This window comes from Urocampus carinirostris, chromosome 2, assembly GCF_059441175.1.
Source record: "Urocampus carinirostris isolate Australia breed hairy pipefish chromosome 2, RoL_Ucar_1.0, whole genome shotgun sequence".
Classification (NCBI taxonomy): domain Eukaryota; kingdom Metazoa; phylum Chordata; class Actinopteri; order Syngnathiformes; family Syngnathidae; genus Urocampus; species Urocampus carinirostris.
This window is the reverse complement of record NC_142350.1, coordinates 35,774,203-35,795,038: the sequence shown is the minus strand read 5'-3', so window position 1 is coordinate 35,795,038 and position 20,836 is coordinate 35,774,203. Positions and strand designations below refer to the sequence as shown.

The window sequence follows — 20,836 nt, the reverse complement described above, 5'->3', positions numbered from 1 at the left end:
GTCCGTCGTAAAGGTCGAGTCGAGCCACGGGCGCGATAACGTGAGGCTGAGGGGGGCGAGTTAGGGAGAGACGACGAGGCTAAAGGAGAGAAAAGTGTTGAAATAACATTAACAGTCCTCCCCAGATGGTGCTGAGCCATGGACGCACACTTCCAGTAAGTGCACTAGCAAACAATTTTGACCGTAATTAAGTTCAGTCCAGTCCTTCTTAACGAGTCACTGAGACTGAAACTAATATGAGGAATTCAAAGCAGGCTTTTAAGTTGATTGCAACTTAGAAGGTCTCCATTTCATACTGGGCAGCTTACTAAGCGGCTCAAACTTGAAGATACTTTATTGTAATGCGTGCACCGCTTTAGGGGATTATATAGTAGTTCTCCACCCCGAAGCTTAACCGTAACTTCCACCACCTGGTAGTTTACACCATTCCACCACTTTGCCTGTAATCGATGCAGCAGAGGAAAGAAAACCCTAAAACTATGTCATCCAAAAGAAAGTATTGACCGTCTCAAATAAAGAGAATCCAGGCTTTGATTAAGAATGTTTTTGTAAAGAAATCTGCCTTCAAACGCTCAGGAACTATTACAGTGGTGGGAAGAAACATCAAGAGGTCTTGACCAGGTGGACTCTGACCAAGGGAGAAATTTGTTTTTTCTAAAAACAAGTAAAGGAAGAAAAGGATTCCCTAAAAGTTCAGAACATTGAAGTAATGTGTAAATCTTGTGTATTAACCCTCTCCAGGGTTGTAGTTTGCACATGGCTCTGGGGGCATATTGAACGGTATTCTTTAACATGCAAAATGTGAGGAAATAGTACATGGTTTTTGCAAAAATAAAAACAACTATATATATATATATATATATATATATATATATATATATATATATATTTCATCATTACATTCCAATTATGTTCCGATAAGGCATTTTAAAGACCGCATGCCTCGTCTTTGACTTCCTGAGCTGTGATATCATGTGAGAAACATTGGTTTATATCGGCATATAGGTTTACGTGTCAAAAAGACGAACTTATCTCCCACAGATTTTATAAGTCAAAGTACACGACTCTGACAAAACAGTTACAAGGCTCCCAGCGACAGGGTAGGCAGATTTCAAATTTCTGCAAGCAGAAATAAGCGGTATGCAATCACTTTTCAGTACAATCACTTTCTGTTTCGGAGATGCCTCATATGTTGTGTTAATGGGATTCGCCGATGTGTTGCTTAAATGACGTCACAGCTCTAAAATCCTGATGGGTACACTTTTAGACTAAATTTTTCAAATTGCAAATTTGTGTTTGCGAATACCTTCAAGCTAGATGCTGTACATCTCTTACTTTTGAAGTGTCTTGTTGCAGGCTACGTTAACACTGATAGTTCTCTCAGTCTCGTATCCTCCAGAGGGGAGAGGGCTTTAGATCTGGCCAGGATATCAATGACTCAGCTCCTGTATTGTGACTATCGTTTCTTGACAACACAGCCTTGTTTGGCACATGAGCGCTCACTGTGTCACGCTCAGAGTCAAAAAGTGGACAGTCTGTGAATGACCTTGCTGTAGCACACACATCAAACTCTGCTTTGATAAACTGGGCAGTTGTGATCAAATGTGCTAAAACAGTAAGATATTTGAAGCTTCTAAATTTAATTTGATTCATTCCCTTGTTCCAAAATCTAGAAATGTAATTTAAGAGTTGTGCTCATTATTAAAAGCTTTTACACAGTTGACGGACCACTGGATTTGGTGTTCTACTAACAACTTATCTGTGGTTATGCGCAAGTTACAAATAGCAAGTTTTTTTTAATAGAATAGAATATACCTTTATTGTCATAGTTACAAAATGGGTTTAACATAATGTGACAACGAAATTGGGCGTGGCACTCCAGGTTTCACATTTAACAGTGAGGATAAAAGAAAACAAAGAAGATAAAGGAACAAAGAAGATAAGGTTATAATTTACACCAACTTTGTTAGTTTTACAGACTGAATTGTCTGATTCTGAATACCCCTTTATCACAGGGAGTCTCTAAAGGCTTCTCATTTATAATGTGATTTTTTTATTTAATTTGAGGGCTTGACAAATATAATACAGTTCCCCTTTTCGATCGGTGGGCATACATTTGTTTTTTTGTTTTTTACTGACAATATATCCTCAAATTTTAAACTGCTCCTCCTAAATCCCAAACAAGGAATTGAGTTGTCATCTTCATTAAGTTTGCCGTATTATGACCCATAGTTCAAGAATTCATATAAAACACATTTGAAAAATATTATCCAATGTAAATATGTCCGCCATCTGTTTATTGTCGCCCAGACGCCTAATGTTTAGTCAAGCGCACAAATGCAAATGTGCACCATATTGAAGCTAAAAAACTGTAAGGATCGAGGGCCAAAATAATCTGCCTCCGATTTTGCCGTGTGTGTAACAGACTCGTCCACATCCATTACACACGCTTAGCTTCCACATCAGCTGTTCTTCACCAGCCGGTTTATTATCTCTGCCTCCTATTTTTGTACAGCAGCAGGCCTGTTCTGCACCAGTAAACAGGAACTTAGTGTTTGTCCCCCTACCAAAATCCTTTAAACAAAGGTTGTTTATATGCCTTTAACTAAGCAATAAATAAAGAGCTAGGCGACTGCCTTCTGATGTTGAGTGTGCCTCTGTCTTTGTTTTTGTGTGTGTCGCCGTCTCTGTTGCACGCTGCAGCTGCTCCACATCTGCATCGAAGGCTGGGGCAACTGGCGCTGGTCGGAAGCTTTCAGTGTGGACAATGTGGGAACCCTGCTCAGGACCATCGAGTACAAAGGACGCACAGCCTCGCTCATCATCAAGGTGGTGCAGCTGAATGGTGTCCAGAAACAGGTACTGTGCATGTCAAAAACAATAAGACAATTCAGAAATTGAAAATCAGGTCATCTGAGACATGTACACAAGTAAGAAGAATGTTGGCACAGTCGAAAAACAGTTGGTTGAAAAAATAAGTCATTTTCGGTTGACAGTGGACTGATCATCCTCTACTTAAGTTGATTCGACCCAAATGTTTTAATTCAAGCAACCTTCCAAATATATATCCACTTGTGTGGGTAAAACCTTATTTAATCAGTTTGATATAAAACAATAGGGCAGAAATAACACACACAGAGCTAACGGGCTCAACCATCTGGGACACCGTAGGCTAGCCGGCTGCTAAAAAGGGCTAACTGGGACCGATTTGGCGGGAAAAGTGGAGTCTGGCTGACCAAAAGCATGCAGAAGGCAGCCAGGATAACTGGTAGCCAACAACAAAAAACGACCACCGCAACAAACACAAACCCAGCTGTAATTATACCAAATGATCACGGCAGGCTAGACGGATTCTGTGGTGGGACTGATCGGTAGAAAAACAGGAGGCTGTCCAAGTGAAAATATGCAGCCCAGCCACCTGAAAACTTTAAAGGAAAATTGGCCATGTCAACAAACCCAGCCCGGAAAAATAACAATGGGCACAGCAGGCTATCCAGCTAGCCGACTGCTAACGGGACTCACCTGAACAAAATAAAACTGGAAGCCTAAGCCCTGACGCGAACGGGGAGTTTATCGGACAATGAAATATGATTTGCCAGACACGTGGAGAAAAACACAAAGGAAAAGTCACAATCACATACCTAAAAGGGGGCAAAGGCAAAGAAGGGAATGCACGCCGTCCCCGGCGGCAGGTAAACTTACGTCATGCAGCTTTCGATAATCGAAACACGCAACTCGGTCAAAGAAGTCCCAGTCCCCCAGTGACACAGTACGCAAAGTTTCAATTACTCCAAGCAGAATTGGGAGCTATGCAATAGCTAATTACCACAACCGCGTCTGTTTTTCAACAAAACCCGCCAGTGTGATGAACCTGTTGTTATCTAGTGATGTCTTAGCTCTAGGGAACATGAGGTCAATCTGCCAACTTTGAGAATTAATTTCTCAAGTTCCAAGGCGCATGGAATATTTTGGAACATATTTGCATGATTGTGGGGAAGAATACTACACTCTGCACCTGATTGAAAAAAATATATATTTTTAAACCCTTTAATGCAAATGAAATTAAAAAGTATTATTGTTGAATATCATGAGATTTATTCTTCCAAATCTGAATGAGATATTCAAATGCATGTGGATTATGTGAAGGATTTCATAAATGTTTAATATGCGCACCGCCTGTGACACGGCATACTTTAAGTTAGTACGCTCGTTTGTCTGTGCGCTTGAGTTGACCGTTTGTCTCATGCAGACTTTAACCATGAGGCATCCTCTTTTGATATTTTTTACACCATAAGTCAGGTCTTTATTTGCACGAATACTAAACAGAGTCACTTGATTTCGAGAAAAAAAACATCACTCCATCAAATTAGTGATAACCTACACATGTTGACAGTGTCAGTGGCACAACATGTTTCTCTCTTGTTATTCACGCAGGACAGACTTTCTTACTCAATCCCTTTTTCTTCAGTATCCCAGTAAAGGCATTCATTTTCATTCCATTCGCGCCAATTATCAGACAAGGGTATTGGTCCATCCAACACACAACCTCAACATGGGAAAGTGGACAGTTGACAAATGTCCCTTGTTTGGCAAAAAACAACACCAAGCTTTGATATTCAATTTTTTCTTCGGCAGGTGGTCATCTGTGGGCGGCAGGTCATGTGCAGCTATCTGACAGAGGATATTGACCTGCGTTTGGTGCAACACTACGTAGGCCCCGACGCTCAGACAGTGGTCAAGGAACACTGTGACTGCCTGGAAGCCGGGACGAAATTGCCCTCTTATATTCTGGAAGATGTCGAACTGACGGAGTTGTGTGTGAGGTCCCGGGGCGAAGATGACTGGTCCCAGGATGTTCAGCTGGAGAGGAAGGACAAGGGAACCAGCAGCTCCATTGTCCAGGTAATTTGCAACAATGTTGTGATACAAGACAAATGACATATGCCATTTGATTCCAGCGGGTTAAAACGGTACAAACGTGTCTCAGAGCTGAATGTTATACACCGTATGGAATCAATATTTGGTCAACATTTTTATTTCAAAAACTCGTACACAACCGACCATTTGAGGTCAAACCAAACATCCGATCTAAAGGCCCGTGTTGTCTCCTGTATGGCCCTATTCTGACAGTCACATGATCGTCGTAGGAAAGTTCGTTGACGCTGTTCTTGAACTGTCAAGGAAAGACAAAACATTTTTGATGCTGACAAAGTGCTGTTCTTGTTTTGCCCTCAACTGGCCCCTTTACACACCTTGTGATGAACTTCATGAAATATGGCAGGGGTAGCAAACTCAGTCCTCAATGCATGTCCTTGGGGCGGCGGTAGCTCAGGAGGTTGCAGGTTCGATTCCTGGCTCCTCCGTGTTATATGTCCCTAATGCCCCCGATGAGCAGGTAGTTTCCCTGCATGGCTGACGCTACTATGGGTTAGTTATTGTGTGCCTTGATATGCGCTGTATAAATGCAGACCATTCCATGTCCCGCATGTTTTGGAGTATTTCTTCTCCAAAACAGGTCACTCCAGATCATTATTGAGATCTCACACAGCTTGCTAGCAAGCTGATAATTTATCCTGAAGCTCACGATTCACGGACCCCCAAGCGCCTGGGTGCATGCGATATCTTTTTTTTTCATCCATAGGGCTAAAGTTTGGGATAAATCGGTGTTCTAGCCTGTACAACTTTCATTTTGTGGGTAAAATGTACCACAATGACTGTAGACAAATGCGGAAACTCAAAACAAAACTGAAGATTCTTTGGTGGAGGTATGAATAAGCAATTATGTTTGTGTTGCTCTGCTGCTAGTTCATATGGGCCTTTACATGACTGCATAAATTTAATAATTTGAGGAAAATATCCTGGTAAATGGCCATTTTAACTCAAAAATAGATAAATCGTTCAAAACAATTAGTTATCTAGTTACCTGATTAGTAATGCTAACATCAAGTCAGCAACAATCTCATAGACAAAATTCAGCTTTCTGTTGGAACAAACTTTTTCAAATGTATTAATGTTTATTTGTTTTGGCTTTGTTTTTTAAACATATTTACCAGCAAAACCAAATCGTCTTCGAGTGTGATTACTCCCTTTAAAGGGACAGTGTGTATTATTAGAAGAAAGATGTAGCAGTTTGGTCACTTTGCTTCTGCGTAGTGTGTATTCGTGGTCAAATCATACACAATGTCTCTTTAATGCTTAATTAAATGTGTTTTTTAATGAAATCCTTAACACTTCTTCAGTAGTTTTGTCTTTGATATAACATAATCTATATCTGATATATTCTCCGCTGTATCTGCGTTTGTTCATGCTCAACATTTGTAAACAAACTGTACTCATGTTTTCATGTTGTGTAATATGATGGGTGTCAACTAGCATTTGCAATGCCTTATTGCCAGCCATCTAGTATAATTAATCCCCAGTTATTTTATTTTTTTCTTAGTAATTTTTTTTTTTTTCTTAGTAACTTACCCACTGAAAACGGGACCACTTTTGGGTTGCGACCCACCAGTTGAGAAACACTGAGCGAGGGCACAGTGGTTTAGGAAATTTAGATAGACACCAAAATTGTTCTGGCCCCGGAGAACATGCTGGCTAAATACACATTTAGCCTAATGATAGATTTATTTTTCCACCATTTGGTTTGGACCACCAACTCTTAGCACATCTTCTGGGTGGCCGCCATAACATCACTTGACAACAAATCAGGATCGCCCCCTCTTACAAACGGGTTCCGCTTTTGTAGTCTGTTACCCGGCCATGTCGAAAGGCCGAAAATAGTTTATGCTCACTCATAACATCTCCAACTATAAACAGGATGCAAACGCTGATATCTGGGCACGAGCAGATGCTTTCACACCATTGGATTAGCACCAGATGATATCTGAATCACTGATGTTGCCCATTTAATAGTTTTGTTGACTGCTTGTCTGCGGCATGTCTGTCTCTTGTCTTTTATGAGTCTCTTGCCATTCTATCATCACAGCTGCCTCCACTCCATTCTATCGTCTACTGTTATCGCCTCTGTGCAGATCACACACCCCGCGCATCTATTGACTATCTTTTTTTTTGTTTTCTTTTGTTTTTCTTTATCTTCTGGAAACTCGCATGCTTTTCCACATACTTTTAAGGAAATTATCAGTATCAAATATCTCAAATATCAATCAGCATTTAGTTTGGACCAATCAAAATAAAAAGAAATATCATATTTCCCGCACTATAAAGCGCACCAGTTTATAAGGCACGCCGGATTATAAGGCACCCCCCCAAAATATAGTCTTTTGTCATATACTTTTCATATAAAAGCCGCACAGGACTACAAGGCGTATAGAAAAAAAACTAAAGTAAGAACTACTGTATTACAGTTGCGGTATATATTAATGTAAAAGTCTGATTTATCATCAGATACACTAGAGCTGTTTCCCCCGTCGAGCTTTTCTGCATTTATTTATCCCTTCCAGAATGACTTTCTGTTTTCTCCACAACATTTGTCTCTGGCACCGTGAGGTAAAGTAGTGTAATAATGAGATCATCCATAGGGCTAAAGGTTGGAATAAATCGGTGTTCTAGCCTGTACAACTTTCATTTTGTGGGTAAAATGTACCACAATGACTGTAGACAAATGCGGAAACTCAAAACAAAACTGAAGACTCTTTGGTGGAGGTATGAATAAGCAATTATGTTTGTGTTGCTCTGCTGCTAGTTCATATGGGCCTTTACATGACTGCATAAATTTAATAATTTGAGGAAAATATCCTGGTAAATGGCCATTTTAACTCAAAAATAGATAAATCGTTCAAAACAATTAGTTATCTAGTTACCTGATTAGTAATGCTAACATCAAGTCAGCAACAATCTCGTAGACAAAATTCAGCTTTCTGTTGGAACAAACTTTTTCAAATGAAATGAAATGAAATTAAATGAAATGATCCGCATTTATATAGCGCTTTTCAAGTCAATGACTTCCCAAAGCGCTTTACAATGTGCTCTACATTTCCCAATAGCGGCCTTGCAGCCATGTAAGGCGCTAACCTGCTTATTGGGGGTATTAGTGGTTCAGTGTCTTACCCAAGGACACTTCGACATGTAACACGGACGAGCCGGGATTTGAACTGGGATCCCTTGATCCTAAGACGAGCTCTCTACCTCCTGAGCTACTGCCGCCCCAATGTATTAATGTTTATTTGTTTTGGCTTTGTTTTTTAAACATATTTACCGGCAAAACCAAATAGTCTTTGAGTGTCATTACTCCCTTTAAAGGGACAGTGTGTATTATTAGAAGAAAGATGTAGCAGTTTGGTCACTTTGCTTCTGCGTAGTGTGTATTCGTGGTCAAATCATACACAATGTCTCTTTAATGCTTAATTAAATGTGTTTTTTAATGAAATCCTTAACACTTCAAATCAAATTCCTTTTCATAGGTCATCTGAATCACTAGTGGGTGAGTGGTTAGGTTTCGGTGTTCTCACCGACAGAGGTTCGATTCTTGTTGCATGCAATCTTGTGCGATTTTGCCAGCGACATTTTTTGATTGAGCATTGATTGCACAAACACGGTAGAATACGGTGAAACCTCATGTAGTAATGCACACGTATAAATACTGTATGCATTTCCGATCGTATCCACCGTATATGAGGCGCACGGGTTTATAAGGCGCACTTTCAAATTTCTGGCCAATGTGGGGTTTCGGGGTCCACCTCATAGTCCGGAAAATAGGGTACAAACACAAATTACTGTTGTCTGCCAAGTTTTACATTAAATTTGTAATTCAGCCCGCTAAAAGTGATTTTTGCCTTGTTTTCCAGGTTCCAGGTTCTGGTAGTTCTTTGCTCTTTGTGTGGTGCAATCTCATAACTATTGAGCCCAATTCCCACATGCAGCAAAGAGTGGTGAGTGTACTGTACTCTTGTTTAATTTGATTTACTTTTTTACATTTTGATGGGAAATTAAGTCGCTATCTCATCACTTTCTGTCATTTCCCAAAGACTAGTGTGCGTCATGTTAGTCAGACTTTAATGAACGATCCACTTTCCCTATGCTTTATCAGATTAAAACCACTTAACCAGTGACATAATGTCATTGTGCTGGTGAAATATTGTCATTATAGAATAACACACTGACCAAGGTGAAAAACAGTTTAGTATTGTAAATAAAAAAAGAGAAATATTCGAGTGCAGAGGTCGGAACTTTTTGGTTTCAAAGAGGAGCAAAAATATATACAGCCGCTGCCCTACTTACGAACAGACGATCATTCGTAAGTTAAATTTGTTTGTAAGTTTCTCCAATGTTATATTTTGTATAGAATGTATGTTTATGGTTCAAATAAGTATGTTTAAGGCTTGTATAAGTAACCTGTATTGTTTTAAAACTGAAAAATAAACGTTTAATAAAATAATATGCTTTATTACATGACAAAGCAGGCTGAATGATAAAGCACAGTAATGAAAAACAAAGCTACACATTAGGCATTGACATTCTGTCATCTGTGAAACATGACTGGACTATAAAGATAATCAAAGTTGAGTAAAACTTACTTTTAGAAGAGTTAGGCGACTTCCTCCTCCTTGGTAAAGAGTGAACAAACAAAAAGTGATCCAACCATTTTCTCAACCGTATCAAGTTTTCTTATTTCACTTTCATTTCAAAAGAAACGGCTCGCCTCTTCAAGCTTTACACCAACCGTATTGAATGGATGCACAAGATATTAAACAATAAAAAACGTCAAAGTTCTTAGCGTGCTAGAGATACAGTGCAGTGTGTATACACACAAACCAGGAAGTAGAAGCCGGATTTCTTCGGGGTGGATGCTGGGTTACCTCTCACAGTGCCAAGCGGTGGAAAGAAGCACTAGAGTACTCTCCTCTATTTGGATAAAGGTGCACACAATATTAAATGTAATTTACAGCAATGTCCAGATATTTTTCGACATCCCGAATTTTTTTTTTCGTATGTACCGTTGTCCGTAACTACAATGTTCATAAGTAGGGGAGCGTCTGTATACTTTTTCAGGATCCACGCCATATGTTTTAAGACAAAATTCAACGAACTACTAAACCTGCTCCCCAGACTAAAACTATAAATCTTAAGCTCTATTTATTTTACTCAGTGATGTTTAAGGATTTGATCAAATATATGAAATAGTAATGTGTCCCACATAAAGAAATATGCCACTTAAATTGTATCTCCCTCTCGCAGTTACTTAAGATCGATGAGGCTCATTTTGACTGTCATTGCTGTCGTATATAATAGTTAGGAAACAAGATGCGAGGAAAATTATCCTGTAAAAATGTCACAAAATACTGCAAACAGAAAGGACACAAATGTAAATAGGGCATTGTGCTATGTGAGCAGAGATTCATTCACCTCTACCGCTTACTCAATGAAATGGCTCTGGGGTCTTGGGTGGCGTTTTTTCTGTGGGTATTAAAGTATCTCAACTGTGAACAAGATTGTTAAATGAGCTCCCATTTAAAGGATTCGTGAGAGACGCTCAGCCAAGACGGGGTCTATTGATGCAACACTGTGACTGTAAACTGTCATTGAAACTTTGCCCTATATGTTCTAGAACTGTTTACTGTTTTGCTTGATTGAAGGGGAAAGGCTCAGAGAAGACGACTGTGGCCTTTTTTTATCTCCGAGCAAGATATCTTGCTCAAGAGCCATTGGTTTCCGACCCATGCACTACTGTTTCATAATGATTATAAGAAAAAGAACACATCGTAAAAATTGGAATTAATTGAATGTATTTTGATTTTTTTTTTTTAATTATTTTTAAAAATTACCTTTTAAGCATTTTTCAACCTTTGTGATTCAATAATTATTTTGAGTGACAAATATCTATCTTTTTAATGCTTTTCCAGGTTGTTTTTAGTCCACTATTTGTCATGAGGAGCCACTTGCCGGACCCAGTCATCATCCACATAGAGAAGCGTAGCCTTGGACTGCGAGAGAGCCAGCTGGTTCTGGGAAGGGGCCACCAAGAGCCACTCTTGAACCCCGAAGCAGACCTCACGCATCACCTCACCTTTCAGGCCAGGTATTCTCAATACATGGTAATTAATCCGAAAGTCTGAATGACACTGTAGTCAAAGGTATCAATACAAATAATTACTTTTTGAATAAGACAGAGAACATGTAGTGTCCCTCCCCATAATTTGTCGCAAACTGTTCCACGCGCCAGGGTACTCGAGAAAAGGAGTCTCAAAATTGACTGATCCTGCTTGTTTGCTGTAGAGCTGTGACGCCATTAAGGCAATACAATACTTTCAAAATGGCGAATCCCATTAAAACAACATGTGAGGCCAGCTCCAAAACAGGCAGCGATTGTAGTGAACAACGATTGAATTATTTCTGGTTGGAGGTAGGCAATTGTGGCTTTCTGTTTGTGTTTCTGCCGCGTGTGTCGCTGTAAGTATAATTTTGTCCGGGTAGCTCCCCGTTAGCATCTTGGCTTTTGTGGCCTTTCCTGTTTTCTTTGCTCCCGGTTGGCGCTCGTTGGCTGCCAACTGTGTGTTGTTTGGCCCGCTAACCTGGCGTCAGCGCCTGTTTTGACATTTCCTTAAGTTTATTCCCAGACAGCCTGGCATTTATCCCATTGCCGCTTTTTGTTGGTGTTCCCGGTTAGCCTGTCTGCTCACTGCATTTTTTTGAGTCGACCAGTCTTGTGTTTTTCCGCCCAGGCTGCGGCTGCCTTTTGTTGAACGTCCTGGTAATCCCCCGTTGGCGGCTCTCTGTGCGTTTTTTCTGCCAGTTAGCCATGCTTTGGCTGCTCGCCCTTAGTTGTACCATTACTCCATCCACCTGCGACACAACGCTTAGGCTTTCTCCACAACTACCACTAAAACTCTGTACTAGGGTGCTGTTGTTCATCCAATATCTCAGCTCAGGATGACAAATAGAAGGCATGCTGTCTTTAAAATACATTATTTCAGCAAATAATTGGAAAATACAGATTAAATATATATAGGTTTTATGCATATATCATGTATTATTTCCTCACAGTTTGCATGCTTATGAATTAACTGCCAAAGTTGGATATTTACATCAGTATTTTTTCAACTTGGTTGGCAGATACGGACTAAAAAATGAAGCTTTCTGTTTTCCCTCACTAGAATGAGATCAGTGTAATAAGTTCTTTGGAAATGCAATTTTTAGGCTTATAGGAAACTTGTATGTAAAAATGGACCCACTCTTGTGTCACAATCACTACTAGATGGTAGGCAATTCTTAGTTAGACTCATAGTCTGTTTTATGACAGCCACCTTGTATCTGATTTTCTGTTAATATGCACACCGAATATTGCTATTTTTTAGCTAATTTCTGATAACTAAATGTTGCTAATGCTAATAGTGTCTCTTTAATATTCAGCTTTTTTGTAAAGCCTGATACTTATTTATACTCAAGAGACCCAATGCACTAGAGAAGTAAAATGGATTTTGTGGTTATTTCATTGGTTATAACAGTATAATAATTTACATATATGACCATATTTGTCATTTGGCAAAATTGTTTTTCGTTATACAGCTCGTTTAAGAGTGTGATAGTTGTGGACACAGTAGAATCAGAATAGAATTGTCTTTACAGACGCTGCCCTACTTACAAACGAGAGGTTCCGGACGATCGTTCGTAAGTTGAATTTGTTTGTAAGTTACTTCAGTGCTATATTTTGTATGTCTAAGGTGTATAAAAATATGTTTAAGGCTTGTATAGGTAACCTGTATTGTTTTGTCCTAAAAAATAAACATTTCATAAAATATATAAAGATATAATATATAAATATATATAAATATATATATATATAATATATAAAGCTCTATAAAGATAAATAAAGGTATGTGTAACTTACTTTTGGAAGATAAGCTTCATGAGGTCCTCCTCCGTGTTGGAGAGTTGCCGGAAAATAGCAACCCAGCCATTTTCTTAACCGCATCAAGCTTTCTTTTTCCACTTTCATTTCAAAAGAAACAGCTCGCCTCTTCTTTATACACTTTCCACTAACCATATTGAATGGATGCGCGAGATATTAAACAATCAAAATGTCAAAGTTCTTAGCGCGCTGGAGATACAACATAGTATGTTTACACACAAATTGGGGAGAGGAAGCCAGATTTTTTTTCTTTGGGGTGGATGTTGGATGAGCTGTCACAGCGCCACACGCCAGTAGCGGCGAAAAGAAGCACTACAGTACTGTCCGGTACTCTGAAAAAGCTGCACAGTACAAAATCTAACATACAGCAATGTCCAAGTATTTTTCGCCTTCCCCAAAAAAATGTTTGTATCTACCATTGCTCGTAACTCAAATGTTAGTAAGTAGGAGAGTGTCTGTATTGTCATTGATAACAACATGGTGAACATTGTTTGCAACAAGATAAGACATGGAAATTTGTATTTTGTTCTTTTTCTGATAAACCATAAGTGTTCTATCTTATTTTAACTGCTGTTGCACAGGACATTCTTGCTCTTTTTCTGGCTCTTGTTTTGTTTCAATTTTGCATAGTCGGAGACACTATTTTGTTTTAACACAATTTAGAACCTGTGAGCCAAAATTAGCTCACAAGCCAGGGTTTTCCAAGTTCTATGTCATGGGAGCAGAAGGTGCATTTGGCAGCAGGAAGTGAACATGTCTTCTAACATTTGAGAACTCCCTACAATTACTCGTAATTTACAAAGAGATTTCAAGAGTAAGCAGTTTTTGGTCCCACCTAGGCTCTGTGTTTGGACAGTGTATTTTTCCCACACATGTGCGCTCATCGATGTGAGTACACAGTGCAAAACATGGTTCTTCTGAAATTAAGTGTCATTTGCATCAGTGTTGGCCATGCATCTGTAGTTGATCTAGAGCAAGCCTAGTGTAATAACATCACTGGATAACATCATCATACCTCGTGTGTCATGTCACGCATGTATAAATGTCAGTTGCTTTGACTTTCTGTAACATGGATGTTTACGCATTTGTGTGGGTGGCCCCTTGGGAAATCACCACCAGATGTTTACAGTGTATGGTAGCTACTCCTACCGTATTTGTCATCTGTGCATGAGTAAACTGGTGTGTTATGAGAATGAACCGAGGGAAGTTGATTGTTTTGCTCGCAACTGCCGATTGAGTATAATTGATTCCCCTGAGAAAGTTTTTTTTTTTTGAAGATAGGTGCTGGATTGAAGAGTTTGTTTAGGAAAAAAAGTGTCCTTAAAATAAGCCGTGAGCGGAAGATACAAGGTATATTTAGCTAAACAAAACGTTTTGGTGTCTTGTCCTGTTGGGTTGTGACCCCCGTCTTTACGGCGTCCGCTGGATAAACCTTGTCTGACCGCACACTTCCATCCTCCTTATCATTGGTAGCCCATGTCAATCCATGCAGAAGCCACAAAAAGGAATGCACCTTTGCATTCCCCCACACATGCAAACCTCAGGGATGGATTCAATTTTGAATGTTCAATGGTCAACGGCTCATCTTTCCTTCCTGTAATTACGCATAGTTGCGGGTTCTAATGGACAGAGCTGCGGGTGCGACACAAGAGACGCAGACGGCTCTCGAACACAACCACCACGTCCTGATCGGGTCATTGAGGCGACCACAACAGAAAACTGTGGCTTACAATTAGAGGTCTTTTCAAGTTGGACTTCCCCAGGAAGGCTTTTGATTCAAAAGCTTCCTATCAACACCTTATCCCTCTCATCTTGCTTGTTCCAGATCCATTTAAGCCCCTCGGTTCTTTCTAAAAGCAGAACGGAAGCATTCTATTCCCAGTCAAACTGTACTGCTCTCTGTGTAGGCTTATTTCATCTGACACAAAAACACTGTCCAGTTTTTATAAGACTTCATGCTAAGTTATAAATCCAAGACATCATTGCATTTTTTGTTTACTTCTCAAGCGAGGATAAGGATGCTTCCCACTGTGCAGTGCCCATCTCAACAAGCCTCATCAAACAGATACTAGACAAAAATGGGGACCAGGACAACATGGAAAACCTCCTGAGTGATTTTTATGGTCCAAAGTCATCTGCTGACGTACCTTGGCCATACATCTCCAAAGATATTGCGAGGTATGTTGTTTTCTTTTCTCACATGGTATTGCCAAAAAATGGGCTAACCTCAACTGCAAGGCCCCTGTAACAATTCAACTTGTAACAAAATTTGAGCATTAGCGAGGATGACATAAATGAATCAAACATGAGAAACAACACTTATTACACAAAAAAACATACTGGGCCCCGGCAAAAGAGATCAAGGCCCATTACTCCGCCACCCTCTCAATTTAACTCTTTATTCTAGCAACCCACGTTCCCAATGAGTTTGAGAAAGTCAAACTTGAGAGTAAGGTGGAAGAGAGAGGAACGCAAGTTTGGTCCAACAAAGTCGGCTTATGAGAGCACAATTTTCTCTCTAGCCAAACACTTTCGACATTGCCAACTAGCTGGGAGCGATCGTTGGAGCATATAACCCAACTATATGTGTTTATGTTTTATCATGGTACATAAATTCTTACTGAGGGAGCTGCGGGACAATTAAAAGCAAGGGTGCAGGAGAGGTGGTTGTGAAGAAGAATAAATAAGTGAAGCGCAATACTTGTCTGGCAGCGTACCTATTTTTTTGCAAGATACACACCATAACGTATCATTGCAAACACTTTCATCGTTACTCCTTTGAGCTTAATGATATTTCGACAAATGAAAACGCATGAATGATTGTCACATGTTAACCAAGGATAACCGCAGCTCGAATTGATGATGTGGTAAGCAAGAAGTACATTCCTAATCTTCAAAGAATCACTAGCTTGTCCTCACCAAAGAAGTGATAGGAGGGGGAGACAAGTCAGAGTGGATAGGTAAAAGAATAAGAAATGGGTTTAGGCTAAAACCTCCAAAATTAGCTCGATAAAGCGTAGTGAACAAATGACAAGCTATTGTTTGCATTGTCCACTAGAAGCTCTCTACATGGTCCTGATTGTTAGTGTGTGAAATCTCGTAAAGCTCTGTGATCATGTGGTCGCGTAGATGGCACAAATGCTACTTTCAGACTGCAGCATAAAAGTAGCCATTACAACAGTTGCAATTGCAGGGCAGGCTTCTAGTTAGCATTTAACTTAGCATTAGCAGCAGCCATTAGATTTTCAGCCCTACTAGCTCTGTCCTTCAATATTAGTTAGGTATGGTGATATATATACTGTGTGCTGTCGAGGTTCTGCATAAAAACAATTCAATTGTAGCATCCCTTTCAAGGTAGCCATAATTACTTAAACCACACTAAACATAAGTAAGACACCCCTGAAGCCATTTACAGTGCTTGTATTACATTTCCCCCAAGTCTGTTAGTACCTTAACATTTACTATTTGTTTTTTATTTTTCCAGATAACTTTATACATTTATAGATATCGTACCAACATCTATAATCTAGCTGGGTTGAATTTAAATACAGTCACTCTGCTACTGCCTGTACTAGGTCAATTCCTGAGCCCCTTGCCCAGTGGGATAGTCCTATGCAGGTAAAGTTATCATGCTGGAAATCGGGCCTGAGCACCCTGCTGGTGGAGCTGCTGCCCTGGGCCCTGTTAGCTAATCGTTCCCAGTGGGATCTGTGGCTTTTTGAGGGAGAGACCATTGTGCTGCAGATACCAGCCGGCAAGGTCATTGTACCACCCAACTTCAAGGTGAAGACGCATTCCAGAAAGTTCTAATTTTCTGCATACCCATTATGTTTCATCACACACTTATCCGTGTGATCCTGATATAGGAAGCTTTCCAAATTGGCATCTACTGGGCTCAAACAAATACTGTCCACAAGTCTACAGCCATGAAACTGGTCCATGATCTGACCTCACCTCGATGGAAGGAGGGCATGGATTCGGCGGTGGTAACCTTGGATGAGGAAGGATTTGTAGAGACTGACATCACATTGGGAGCCTTGCCTGGCAGACAGAAGGTGAGTCATCATTATTGGCCATATTAATTTCTCAAGTCGAACAAAACATGTTTTTGTTGCTGTATTTTTGGAAGTCTTTCGTTTTAGTGGAAGCTCACCTACTTTACATATAGAGAGATGGGAATGAGAACTATATTGTTTATGAAATACTCTGTTTATTAAAACTGGGTAAGCAGGTTGCAGACTACAATAGAAAGAACTCTACGTAGTAATATTACCTCTGTGATTCGCTAAATTTATCTGACAAAAAAAACATTTAAAACCATCACCTTTGACAGTTAGCTAACTAGCTAGCAAGCTAGCTAATTGGCACAAAATTGGACTGAGACGAGAAAAGATATAAAATTTCCGACAATTAATTATTTGTTTATTTTAGTTGGGTCCGTAACACCAACCCTGTCATTTGGCTTGCTAGCTAGGTAGCTGCCAAAGGTTTGAAGTAATAAGTTAATTTATTTATTTTTAGTCAAATATGTATGACATGTTTATAGATCAGTGAGTGGGTTAGTGGGTAAGTGATTTTTTTATGTGATACCTTGGCAATGCATAAGGAAAAAATAAATTGTGTTTTTCAAACATGCACTTTTGAATAAATATGTTTTCCAACCTTTATATGCACAAGTTACATTTTGTCATTTTCAACTTTATTTCTAAATATGTTATATTCAGCACAGATGAAATTACTTTCTCTCACCCCGCACACGAACAGTCAATAAATAAGACACACTAGACAAATAACATATATCAACACAGTAAAAAATAAGCATGTATATAATATATAAGGTTTTAGAGTAGTGAGTGTGAAAAGCATAAGCCCAGGATTTATATAGTTCAGTTTCACATTTGTTTATCACTAGACTATCCCATCAATTTTTTTTAAACACTCAAAAATTTAAGTACCATAATATGATATGCCTTATTTTTAGGCACAAAGTTTGATAATATGCATATGTGTTTTCTTTTACATTACATTTGATGAATATCATAATAAATTAATTAAATGCATTATAAAAAAATATGAGTACAGAAATATTCACCATCTAAAAGCTGATATTAAAAATTACATTTATATGATTTGAATTTATGCAGTTATTTTAGTAAAAGTATATTTTTATGGGTTATGTGATCACAAAGGGACACTATGGCCAAGAGTGGCACCAGAATAAAACATAGCTTTAATTGTAGAACTTTGCTTACAAAACTTTTGTTTACTTAAGTGTATTAGATGGTTATCTAGCTTGTTAGCTTACATGATGCCATAGGTCTGTGCTGATATGGGAAAATTCATTTTCAATTGAATTTGATGTTTTTAAAGATAGCTAGTATAAGAGTGGAGTAAACATTCAATTTCAGTCAAAATTTGTTACATTTTTAGGGCAGTTCAATCTTGTTTGATTATTATTCCCTTATTAAAATGAACATGTTTTAGGCTGGTGAGTGTAACATTTATAGTTGGTCTTAATTCTACACTCAATTACATGAGTTGTTTTAAGACGTACTGCAGAGCTCATATCCTTTTGTTTGTCTTTCGTTTCATCCACAGCTTTGCCAGTTCTGTGTATCGTCCACAGTCAAACACGGCATCCAGATTCTCCAGATAGAGGACAGAACGATCATTATGAACAAGACACCTCACACAATACACTACAGACCTCTACTGACTGACCACAGACTTGGAACTGATAACCAGGTAATGAGCTTCATTGTTAAAATGGACTTTGTGTTTTTTAAATGCATTCCGATTCACATGTCCAAAGGAGAAACACAGTGAAGTTACGAACAAGTGTTTAAAAGTCAACAACATCGTAAAGAGCAAAGTTCCAGAAATGCCAACATGTGTGCGCTTGTGTAGGGCGGCATTATGTTTGTCCGATGCTGTCTTACTCTCACTTCACACGTACAGTAAATGCTACACTGTGCATATGACTCATACACACTCACTAACGACCACACAAAAGGATTAGAAGGACACAGCAAGCCATTTTCCATCAGATCACTTTGCTCCCCCCTCTTACCATGACTCAATGGCACTTCGTTTGGGTATTAGACTAACATCCACAATTGGATGCAGGTTTGCCTTCTCCCTTTCATCTGCCGCTTACCCCCGAAGAAAGCAACAATGCGATGATGTCATTTTACTAGCTTTCAGATCTCTGTGCAAAAAAAAGGCAAATTTTGCCATTTGCCACTAAAGTGCACGCTCGAGTTCTAAAACAAAATGCATTAAATAACTACAAAGTGATTGCAAATGTTGAGGACATTACAGTAAGGTCATTATTATCAGTTTCATCTATCTGTGGGCTTTTAAACCAGCTTAGCTACCAAACTAAATCAAAGAACAGTTAGAAAAGGTTAATTAAATGCTGTAGTCTTGTGGTTTGAGTGTGTGGGTTATTTACTCAGATATTTTGTTCCCATCATGCCTGATGGACTGAAATGAGTTACCTCCGCAGGTGGCTGGGCTCTCCCTTAAAGATGAGGTGAGAAGCTCAGTCCTCCGGGAGGGACTCTATGTAGAGCAGCTCCTCCACATTGAGAGGGGCCGGTCTAGGTGGCTTCGGGCATCTGATCGGGATGACTACCGGACACCTCCCTCGAGAGGTGTTCCGGACATTTCCCTCCGGCATGAGGCCCCTTTTAATGTAAGGTTTCATGACAATTACACTACTATTCGAACTTTCAGGGTCACACAGACAATTTTTTTATTTATTTATTTTTCAGGAAAAACTGCTACTTCTACTTATGAAATGAGTTGTCCAATGTCTGAGTTATTTTGCCCATGTGAATCTCTTCCTTTATTGGCTTTTCTTAGATGTTGCTCATGCTTTGCAACTGTGTCTTGAAGACCAGCAACTGGGAGTAGCCTCTCCACTGTAGATCTTGACGCTTGTGTTTTGTGGGAACCAAGCTGCTAGTTGAGGACCTGCAGTCTATTTCTAAAACTAAAGACTCTAATGTACTTGTCCTCTTGCCACTGTTTTTTATTCTAGTTAAAGCCTGTTGGTGCTCTTCTCCAAAGGTAGTAGTTGTATGCTATCTTCGTTGAAAAATAACAGGTAAATGGTAAATGGACTGCATTTGTTGAGCGCTTTTCAAGTCACTGAAGACCTCCCAAAGCCCTTTACAATGAATTTCACACACCGATAGCGGCGTCAGCCATGCAAGGCACCTACCTGTTTATCAGGGCAAAGAAACATCACCATTAAATTTTGAGGAGGCAGTTATCGAACCTGCCACCTCATCCCTAGACGAGCGCTCTACAATGTACATCACACATGACCCATTTACACACACACTCACACACTGATAGCGGCAATGCAAGGCGCCTACTGGCTCATCGGGGTCTTGCCCGAGGACACTTCGACATTTAGTTCGAAAGAACCGGTAATCAAACCTACTGGTGCTTTCCCTTCAAAAATAAAAGTTTTTCTAAGTGACTAAAAACTTTTGAACAGTGTTGTAAATAATAGAATAAATCTTCGGTATGATTTTTGCACAGGCTTGTAACGTACCGGAGACGGCAGCATTTAATCTGACTCCATCTGATCCATCATCTGTCACCAAAGCCTGCGCGTTGCCATGCTGGGATCATCTTCAAGCTGGCAATCAGACAAACGTTGAGTTCCCCCTGCCAGTGAAATGCTTGCTTCTCAGCTCCTTCTCAAGACCCGATGCCAAACACGGATCTACAGCATGGAGTCTCCCCGTACTCATCCGACCCGACTTCGCTCGGCAGAGCGTGTCGGTTCCCGGAGAAACAAGCTCCGGGGGTGGCCCGATGAGCAGGTGGGTTTGCCATCCCACATACTCGGTGGCAGCAACGGTCAATTTAGAGCAGAAACAAGCTGGCACAGGGACACGAATAAAGGAGGCAATGAGCAGTTTGTCGCTCGCTAAGCAACAGTCATGAAACAAAGGA

General features: G+C 39.7%; 1 protein-coding gene across 6 annotated transcripts in view; it reads left to right on the top strand.

Annotated features, from left to right (window-relative positions):
• vps13b (vacuolar protein sorting 13 homolog B) overlaps positions 1-20,836 on the top strand; it is a 457,366-nt gene that overhangs the window by 405,915 nt on the left and 30,615 nt on the right. For all 6 annotated transcript variants that reach the window (XM_088326330.1, XM_088326329.1, XM_088326331.1 and 3 more), the window contains 9 exons: positions 2,704-2,859; positions 4,636-4,902; positions 8,802-8,885; positions 10,857-11,032; positions 14,870-15,040; positions 16,438-16,645; positions 16,729-16,917; positions 18,461-18,607; positions 20,417-20,703. In XM_088326330.1, coding sequence (XP_088182456.1) covers positions 2,704-2,859; positions 4,636-4,902; positions 8,802-8,885; positions 10,857-11,032; positions 14,870-15,040; positions 16,438-16,645; positions 16,729-16,917; positions 18,461-18,607; positions 20,417-20,703 — 1,685 coding nt within the window. The remainder of the gene's footprint in view (positions 1-2,703; positions 2,860-4,635; positions 4,903-8,801; positions 8,886-10,856; positions 11,033-14,869; positions 15,041-16,437; positions 16,646-16,728; positions 16,918-18,460; positions 18,608-20,416; positions 20,704-20,836) is intronic.